We start from the raw sequence: 10,760 nt of genomic DNA, 5'->3' as shown, positions 1-10,760 counted from the left end.
TTTGCACACAGACTTGCTGTGTGATGAGGTTTCCAAACTGGGAATGAGAAGGGTTCAGTTAAAGCCCATAGAAAGTTTTATAAACAAAGGCATAAAAGCAAATATCATTAATACTGGATACATGGGCAAAAAGTATGGAGAAATAAACAAGAGAACCTGGAAGGCTAAACATTCCATCAGAACTATGAGTTATGGGAAAACACAAGATTTTATGTGATCGGAATATCAAATCAAAAAGCAATAGCTGAGTTAGGAGGCAAAAGCAAGGAAACGAGAGGGAACATGCTGCCTGATACATCAAGGATGCACTAGGGTGCGGAGGAAGACAAATCTCATAAAAAAGAACATCAATGACTTTAAGAGGTCACCTGTTGTTTTAAACAAAATCTTTTGCAGTTGCTGAGGTTACATTTTGCTGTTGTTTTTTTCCTGACACAAGATTTCCAAAGTACAGTAATGCTGTCAAAGCAGTATCACCATCTCATAATTTTTCAAGACCACTGATTCACATTTATCCATCCAGTTTCTCTGCTCTTTGTGTGAAAGTTTAGCGTGCCCTTAAAATAGAAGCTTTTCTATTAGATTTTGAAAAGTCCAAGTCTGTCAGACCCACATCCTAGCCTAGCAGTGAATATATACTCTTAGTGCAGAGACATTTTTGTGGGGAAAATAAAAACAGTAGATTGTCTGACTCATTGCTAGTTGACTGGCATCCTCTAAACAAGCACTCCTACTGTTTGCAAATATGGTAAACTCTCCTCGTCTCCGCTTCTGGCACGCACTTAACTGGCAGTTAGGGTGATAACTTGTCACAGGCACCTCAGTAACAATAATTCTCCCAGGTAAAAGTTGACAGAACAAATCTGGGATATGCAGATTACTATAAAAAAAACCCCAAACATTACGTGAATGGAAGTGACTAAAAGAAACCACAACCATCTTCAGAATGGTGTTTTGCACAAGGATTCAGATAGACCAAGTACGTAAAAGATTCACCTCCCTAATTAGTATACAATCATCTTCTGTTGCTGCAGGGGGGGAATGCTTTTGTTTCCTTGCACTGAACTATTATTTCACCCAAGACAGAAACGCCCGTAAGGCTGGAAGTTTGTAATGTAGGTTCACTTTTAGCACAATTGGTAACAACATTCCCTTTTCTCAGAAATTCCTGGCATGGCTTCTGCCAGAATTCATTGCCTTTGAGAATCTTTGTCTAAAACATGATTAAAATTGAAGAAAAAATAGCATACTACTTTCTGACTATGAGAAATAGGTACATTGCAGACGTTGGCTTTAACTGACATTGCAAGAAACACCACAAAGCATAGTGAAATGACAGTAATATTTCATCTGAAACACACAAATTGCATGCTTAGGTTGAAATATATAATAAAAATGCACTGAAGACTGAAAAGTAGCAATTAAAGAATACACTTAAAAATAGGGCAGTTCCCCAGAGAGTTATTTTAAAAGTCATTCAACTGAACTTACGATGCTGAAAACACTGTAGTGTTTTAAAACTCTACTGGAAGTGGCCACCTGCTTGTAGTACTACTCACAAGAACCAATTTTTAATATGCATACTTTAAGTAACAACAGCATCTGCAGTTCTACTGTATTTATCAGCAAAAGTTAGCTTAAAATTAGTCTGTCACTGGTAGTGTAACGAGGGTAATTACCATCCTCCCAACAGTGGTGTAGTGAGCGGAAGAACCAGCAACTTAACAGGCGACGCGACTTTCCTACTGCTCTAACTCCATTTAGCTCTGCAGATACAATGTAATGAACAGAAATGCCTCCCAGCACATCATCATTACCATCGCTTTCTGAATTCCCATCAGTGACACCAGTGAAATGAAATGAAGGACAAGAGGATTTTCAATGTCATTGAGGACATAATGTGGTCCTAAATATCCTGAAAACTCAGAGATTATTTTTTTCCTCTTTAGATGCAAAAGAAATGGAAAGGCCAAAAAATACAGGTATGTTGGTTTGTTGAGCTGTCCCTTGGCTGGTGGCATTCTGCTTCCCAGAACATTTCTGAAACCAGCAGACCAAAACCCAAAATCTGAGATAAGGCACCACGTTCCTGGGCCACACTCAGCACCACGTCCATGAGCTGATATGCACACCTGAGGCATCATGCCACACGGCAGGGCTGAGGTTGCTGCATCCCGTTACAAGCAGAGAAGACCCTGCTAAGCACAGGACTAAATTAAGGGGTGCACCCTGGCATCGCAGCAGCATGCTGTTTTCTCCCCTCAGCTGCGTGGATCCGGCATGCCAGACACATGCCCCAGCGTGGGAGAGATCCTGCTACTAGGAAAGATGCAAAGGACTACTTGGAAGCTTGTTTGGAAACTAATGTGGAAGTCCATATGAGTCAGTCAGTTACCTCAAAATATGAGATATGGAATCAGCCGCATGAGAGCCCAGCAGCAATGGCAACTCAACTAGACTAACAGTCATTGTATTAAGACTTGGTAAGTCAGCAGCAAAGTTTAATGACCCTCCACTGTCCCTGGCAGAGAAGATGCATGACATGGCCTGAAAGAGCACTGCAATGTTCCAGTAGTTTTATACCCTCAAGCTGAATTGCTAAGTTGCATCCATATCCTCTGAATCAGCACACAAACAAAAGAAACAATTCAATTTGCAGAACTAGTACCTGAATTTAATTACTGCACAATTTTCTTAACAGAAAATTCTACGGGAAAAAAATGTTTCAGTTCTCTAGTAATTTGACAGCCTGCTGTGTTTCTGGAGCACATAAAAATATTTTAAGAAAAAAAAAAAAAAATCCATTCTTTCTTTCAAGACTCAGCAATAACTGGTACCATAGACTCGAAGCTACAAGTGTTGAAGACTAGAAATCCTGCATAACTTTTGGCTCCTCCACTGAAAATTCTAGCTCCCCAAAATAACTTAGTAATAATAATAAATTCGTATTCTAGGTATTTGAAAATGTAAGCAAATTTGGCAACAGTGCACAGATGAGAGCATTCAGCTCTGCTGGTACACATCAGAACAGACTTTTCAAGTGTTTCATTTAACCCACGTACGCTCTCTCAATTTTGCTCAACTTCAGCCAAATTCTGGCTGTGTTGGTTTTTGCGGGGTTAATAATTGACAACTAAACTGCTGGATTTTCAACTGTATTTTCACAAACAGATAAGGACCAATTCCAGCCCCTCCTGTGCCATTAGCGATAGCTTTGTGGGGGTGATGCACTTGGGCCTCAGCCTCCTGCTCCCAGACGCCTTATTACAGTAACACACATAGAGCACAGGGAAGGTTATACTACTTCTGTGGCCTCTGGAGAGGTGCTGAGCTGCATTGGAGCTGCCAACACAACTCAAGAAACCCTTACTAGTCAGCTAAGTCAGCCTGCTTTGTGCTGCAATGTAGAATAAAAAAGCCAGAACTGGGGTTTATTTCAAGCCTAAGACTATTCCTTCTTTATAAAATAGCCTTTTGACAAAGATTATTTCTACTTTTATATCACACACAAGGCATGTATCTAGCAGGAAGGAGCACCACTGAGCCAATTTACTCTGCATATAACAACATCTAAATTATTTAGAAAACAACCCAGAGACAATGTCTTTATACATACTTACTCTAATCCTATAAAAGCATATTGGATTGCACACCATAAAGGAAATTTGCTTTCTTACATATTGCTGAAGTTTCTGTTCTTCTTTTTGTGCTCATCATGTATAATCCTGTCCTCCAAAAAACCTACACACACTCCAACTTCTTATTTCAGTATCATTTTTCCCAGTTGCAGAAGGAACGTTACGCTACACTCACCCGAAGAGTAATACACAGAGACATCTTGACTTTGACCCAGAAGACGTATCTTCAGATCTCAGCCCAAAAGGGTTTTTACTGCAATAGTAAGCAATTTCAGAATAAAGCAGAAGTTTACAGCTTTATCTGAGAAGCCATGCACTGCATTATAATGCTTCAGAGAAAATACATTAACAGAACAACATTTGGTATTATTGAGAGGAGGGGGGAGAAGGAGATCGTTGAACCAGTGCTTCCCAGCTGGTAGTGGAAGTAGCAAGTGGAAAAGTTGGAGTTGAATAAGCTTTGGTCTCTATTACCTAACTTAATAAAGGTAGCCTAATGTTATTAATCATCATGATTACAGCAGAGGGAGGCTAAGATCAGCTAAGAAATGGAATAGGCTCTGTTAAACACTGCACAAAGCGAGAACTACAGGACATGCGTTCTCCAAGTAAAGCCAAATGTAGGGTGGATATGAAATACTATGCAGCCAGTTGGTGGGAAATGTCCCTCTAATCTCATTATTTATTTATTTGCTAATTTTGCAATTTAATTTAGAATTAAACAATACAGTGCAAAGAAGTGAAAGGGAAAAAGGCAGAGGGGAAGTGGACCAAAGGGCCAGGAGCAAAATGAACCCATATAACAGCATCAGAGAGGGCTGAGGCAAAGAACAAGGCAGCTACGGTAGTACCTGTGACTAACAAATATTTAATAATGGGGAGGAAAGTAAGTGCTAGCTGTGAAGAGTGCTTAATGGCAAGTTCACTGCCACCACCCCAGTATGCAAAAAGTCCAGTCACCTGTAATTAGGCTTAATTCAGTAATTATGTGGCAAAAATCATAGAGCAAGCAACAGAATGGTACTTCTCCTATGGGAAAACTAACGAGTCTGAGTGATTTATATACTGCAACTACATCCAGCAGGAGACACACGCTCATTTTCTACCAATTCATGGACTGAGGAGATGAAAAAACACTGGTGCACTAAGGTTGAATATCTTAATACAGTCAAGAGTGCTTTCAGAGGCACTGCATTTCCAAACAAGCACCTCTAAGGCGGCCCATCCCAAGGGGTAAGTTGTGTCTGGCTTTACTAAAGGTACCAAGAATGCTGGAATCCCAGTGATGCCTCATAACATCCGATTTCATTATACACAGCCACATCTTGATAAATATGCAACATTTCAGAGGCATTCACTCATCCTCCCAATTACTGAACATACTGACATTCTAACAAAAAAGAAAGCAGGAACAAAGAAATAAAATACAATGATATACACAAGTGCCACGTAAGGCACTCACGTCAGTTGTCCCTTTTAAATGCCATCAACTGGCTTGTGCAACTGAGATTAGAAAACACCATTTGCTATATTGTCAACAGCAAAACACAACTGAAGGGAAATGATCCACATTGTGTAACATTTCCATAAAGAGAGGACTGTGCATTGCAGCTCCTATATATAAAATATATTATCTCATATACTATGATTATACATAAAATTATATATGATGTACAATGTACATGTGATATATATTATGATATATAATTTATAGCAATATATATTGCTGTAGTATATATTATAACATTTCTTTTAAGTGGACCACAGTTTCTATGCAGCAAAGCAGAGCAGACACTCCTTTGAGAAATGATGGCAGTCAACTTTATATATGCAAACTATTAAGTTAGCAGGCTGAACGTTCGTATTCTGAGACACTCACCCAGTGTATCTCCAAGGATCAGCACTTGATTTTACATTTGGGTTTTCTGGTACAAAACTGCCTGGTCACTTCTACATTGCGTTAGAGGTTTGAGTGTGGATTTTCTTTAACTATGTAACTGCTCCATTCTTTTATAAGCATTAAGGTATTAAAGGATTGCAGCCTATAACAGGCCAAAATACACTTGAAGAAAAGTTCCCTGGAATTACCACATGTGCTATTTCCAGTAATTTTGTCTTGAAAAGTAGGGAATAACCTATATTAAGATACACATGATACACATGAACATCCAGAAAACAGATAAAGTTGCTACTCAAGAATATCTGCACTTGAATTCCACTTCCAGAGGCAGGTCTGGCCAGGAGGCTGCACGCACCTAAACTCCTCAGCCCAGGAGAACAAAAAATGCTAGAGCAACGCAGAGAGAAGGGAGGCTCAAAAGCCCACAATATACATCTAGTACAAGCATTTTGGGACCTCTACCTTTGCACTAATACAGGCACTGTGAGTTGTCTGTTATGAAGTCAAAATATAAAAAAAGGGAATCACCACCAAGACCACACTGAAAATACAGGAGACTACAGAAACTTCTTGATGTGGGAAGTCAAGATTTCAGTGTTTAAATATTTATACTTATTACATAATTTATTATTAAATAATAAAACAATTATCTGTTGCTGTATCTATGCACATTTATTAGCAGTATGAGGTGATTCCATCAGATCCTCTTTTCCAATGAGAGATTCCTACACCACCACTAGGAGACTTTCTTCATATGGACAGAAAAGAAACTCTGTTCTTTCCAGGCTCACTTTTCACTACAGGGAGGAAAGAAGAACATGGGAAACCTCATATGATTTTTGAAAGCGAGGAGACAGTCCTCATACCATTCTTTAACAACTCCAGAGCAGTCCAAGTGCAGCAAAATGTGTTTTCTTTACCCACCTGATAGGCTCAGAAAGCACACACAATGCAAAAAACATGAACATTAACATTGAAAATGATGCCCAGAGAGTTCCCTAAGCAATGTTATCTCCATTTTGTAGGGTTTGTAGGCTGTAGGGCAAAACCAGGCTCTTCAAGAAGAATGTCTATGGAGTATTTCATCAAAGCACTCATTTTAAGCCACTCCATTATTCCATTTGAGAGAAAATGATTTGCCATCTATAGAAGTGTGTACAGAGGAATTTAATTCACAAGACATTTCTATTACCTATATGGGATGAGAGAAACACAGGTGTCTCTTGGTAATGTGGTGTATCTGATTTTAGCTAGAGGTTTAAGCTGCAGTCATGTGAAAACCAAAGAAGTAAATGCTCTGAGCATGAAGTTGGCTATTTTATTCTAGTTGAAATGCTGTTCCTTGCCCAACAAGTAAGCACTCACAAACATTGCCATATTTAAAGAACATTGTGCTGTCTGCCTTCACCAAGTTTTCTGAAGGAGAGGAACACGCACTTAGTTTTCCACTAAGCCTCACTCCATTTTCTCTTTCATCTTCTGTAGCAGACATAAATGGACCTATCTGAACAGACATAATTAAAGTGGGTGAGAGAAATGGCAAATCTGACACTGATGTGCAGTCCAGAGGATACGAAAAGTTTGTTGATGAAATTAAAGCAGTTGGAGGAAAACCGAGGTGCTTACTGAATGACTGCAAAGGATCACGACACTACTGGAAGTGTCAGCTGAAGACATACCCATTGTATCCCTCAAAAAGCCCAAATTCCTAAGCCAGATAGATAGTGATGCTTTAAATGTTTTCTTCTATGGTATGCTTCCTTTATTTGGACCATTAACCAACATACATCTCAGGGCTATGCTGAGTAAGCCTTTCCAGTGTGGAAGAACGGAATTATGTATTTCTTAATACCTTGTATCCACTCTCTAGTGAAAATTACAGGCAGCTGGGGAGAATCTGTTGTAACTTGTTCTCCAAAGTCGTTTAAATCACTATTTATTTTATTGTGAAAAATCACTATAATTTAAAAAATGACCCAACTACCCACTTTGCTAACATTCCCCAACACCAAGTATTGCAATTCGTGGTTAAATGTTATATTTTCAGGGATTAATATTTACTATCACTCCAGCACCAAAATGAGAGGAGAAAGAGACGAATAATCTCTGTAGTCACTAGTTTAGTTAATGACATAGTCTTTTTATCTGTTAATGAATTATACAAAGTGTTCTAATGTTATAAATTAGTGCATTATTTGAAATAGCTCAGAACCTATTTGGGTGAAAGTACTTTAGCCTAAGAAGGTCTCCAAAATTATTTGGTTTCCCTTTGTCTGTGGTTATATCTTCTGTATAGGGCATGAAAAATCACAAATTCCTATTATTTTGTTTTTATGTCCTGCATGAATTATTAAAGCCTTTATAAAAACAGGGAGATAGCATTCTTTTAAACCTCAGGAGGAGAACCCAATAAATTTGAAGATGGCACTGAAATAAATACATTTCTATGTGAAACAGACAAGTACACATATGCAAAATTATTTCTGAGACTTTTGCTCTCTGCAAATATTTTCAGTAAGGGATGAGACAATTTTAAAACAAGCTAATGCAATCTCTTCTGGCAAAGGTTGTCCTTGAAAGCCTATCCTTAGGAGTGAAATTCTTATGCTATACTCACTTGCTCGCCTCACAGTGTTCGTGAATTTAAAGGCTTCCCAAGCTAATTTTGAGAATTCAAAACCTGGCCATGTTTTTTTATTTTCATACCCATTCAAAAAGCTTCATTCACTGTGAAATATTTACACATCTGTCAGAGACTTCCATGCACAAGGGCCAGAACAGCATGAAACAAGTTTTAAAAGATTCCAACCTGGCAGAAAAGATTTTTTTGGAGCACGGAGACCAAAGAATGTGGCTCTGGGCCGTTTTCCAAGACTGTGGCAGGATATGCCAGCTATTCCTCTGGGCCCCGGAGGAGGGGAGTGAGGGTATGATTATGCTACAATTTATTGTTGAGGCACTGAACACTGCTGAGACCTGCTAGGAGTGGGAAACAAGCTGCTCCAGTGTTTGTAGAAGGAGGTTTTTGCAGGGATGGTGAAAGGGCAAGACACAATCTGCTCTTGCCTTTCTTGCCATGCCACCCATTGCAGCATTCACACTCTCAGTCCCACAACACGTGTCATGCAGTTGACACTCTTCATTCAAGCCAGGCTCGTTCTACTCTGTTTTCAAACCACCTTCTGTAAGAGCCATCTGTATTTTGCTGGTGGCTCCTTTGGCTCCAGGATAGTCCAAAACTAGGAGGATCTCAAACACAGCCAAAGTCCAATTTAGCCTGAGATCTATGCTACATCATGTAGAAACACATGGTACAGAACATGTGTTCATCTTCTCCACTCAAGAATACAGACGCCCAGGAAGGCTACAAATTACTGTGTGAAGAAAAATTTGTACAGTGCAGCACACTGAGGTGAACTTGAAGGCTTAGCAAAGCAGAAGCAAACTTTTCCTATTACTGTCACTAAAAGATATATTGTTCTTCGTCTCTCCAGCCAACACAAACACCTGACACTTTTGGAAAGCTAGATCTTAAGTGTCAAGCAAGCAGACTCCTTTATTATTCTTAGCTCTAGGAAATGGAGTCCCTGTGAATCCAGACTATTGCCTGAACAACTTAATTAGTGCTTCTGATCTTAGAATCTATCTATCTTACACCTGGCTCAAAAAAGAGAGAGAAAAGGGAAACAAGTCCTAATCTCCAGAAGCAAATATGTCGATATTTTTTCCTAGCCCAGTGAAGACATGAGCCATTTAGAGACAACGCACTTCTTTTTCAGTGAGCACATTATCAGCCCTAATGTATTTCAATTTCCATGGAGAAGTAAAGGTATGACAACAGTCAGGATGGAACAGACCTGTTGAAATCTGAGAAACGCCATTCATCACTGATTAAAGTGACAGAAGAGTACAAAGATTGTTTTTAAACTATTTCCTATAGTATTTTCTTTCCCATATTGCCTAATTCATGGTTATATGCCTAATGACACAAAGTATAGAAAATCGTCCTTGTCTTACAAAAAGAAGCTAAAAGTGAAAACCTGACTCCTGGAAACTGATGATGTTGTGCTATTGAAACATATTTTACCAACAGGATTTTAGCTGGCTTCCAGTATGATAAAATACTTCGCTTTTATTGCAAAGCATTAATGTTTCCAATTACCCGTCTCCCCATCACAATATTTCACATGTGCTAGGCCTGAATAATGACACCCTGTTACCAATTTTTTGTGACTAAAATGTTATGTAGTGATGCTAGTGGTATTAATTGTACCAGTATAAATTTTCTAAATTCTGCTTTCCCTTACAGCTACGTCATCCAAATAAAATCATAGTGAAGCAATACAGCTCACTGAGACACACTGCCTCAAACTTTTGGAGATGTGCTTTATTCATTTTACATCCTGGATTTTGACAGCGGCAGGTTCTGTGCTCAGTGTTTGGAGGCTCCACTCTGGTCTGTATTAGGGGCTCTGAACCTAGTTTGAGCCTGCAAAGTGGGCAAATGTGCAAGCAAAGAAGTGCTGTACCTCTGCCTGCTCCAGAAAAGGGGCAAAATGTGGATCTGGGGGGACCAGTGCTGTCACTCAGCCAGTTGTGCTCCTCATTGAAACACCCGCTTGCTCATTTCAAGTCTTTTGGCAAAACAGTAGATCATGGCATAAAGGCAGCACTCTGTGCTGAGTCTAAACACAAAACCAGTGAATTGTCTGATATTTGTAGAGTAAATAAATTTATTACCCTATGAGTTGATCTTTGTTTTGTTCCACAAGGGTGGGAGGAACATTAGAGACGATGACTTGCATATCCAACTGATTGACCACAGAGACCTGGAAACAAAAGAGTGAAATTCAATTTGCACTCCCATGCATAACATCCTCCCTGTACAAAAAGAATGGAATAATTACCTTCCTGCCTTCATAGCCATGCCCTGATGTACGGGTTTCTCATTTTAATTCCGAATAAGAGAGCTGGGAAATCTTGCTTTGCTTGGCAGCCAAAACCAATAAACAGCAGGCAAACATTTAACTAGAACTGTAATTGCAGGACTGCATCACAATTATAGATTTTTTAAGGTGGGGACTAGAAACCTGTTCTTCATAGTTTAGAGTTTACTTACAGAATCATGGATCTCCCACGTGTCATATTCAAAATCACTTATGAGCATTTTGGTATTTTTGATGACTTGACAGGAAAATCCAACCTTGGAAATAGGCAGTTTG

General features: G+C 39.2%; 2 protein-coding genes across 2 annotated transcripts in view; both read right to left on the bottom strand.

Moving 5' to 3' along the window:
• The window catches only part of LOC103924271, a 391,194-nt gene that overhangs the window by 34,447 nt on the left and 345,987 nt on the right, over positions 1–10,760 (bottom strand). The window lies entirely within an intron of this gene.
• Positions 1–10,760, bottom strand: part of LOC103924270 (protocadherin-15) — a 376,716-nt gene that overhangs the window by 19,969 nt on the left and 345,987 nt on the right. Inside the window, exon 27 of the mRNA XM_009332761.1 lies at positions 10,279–10,367. Within this exon, the coding sequence (XP_009331036.1) occupies positions 10,279–10,367 (89 nt within the window). The remainder of the gene's footprint in view (positions 1–10,278; positions 10,368–10,760) is intronic.

Source organism: Pygoscelis adeliae, unplaced genomic scaffold (genome assembly GCF_000699105.1).
Source record: "Pygoscelis adeliae isolate BGI_AS28 unplaced genomic scaffold, ASM69910v1 Scaffold139, whole genome shotgun sequence".
Classification (NCBI taxonomy): domain Eukaryota; kingdom Metazoa; phylum Chordata; class Aves; order Sphenisciformes; family Spheniscidae; genus Pygoscelis; species Pygoscelis adeliae.
Note: the sequence above shows the minus strand (reverse complement) of the source record. Positions and strands in the feature narration are given on the sequence as shown.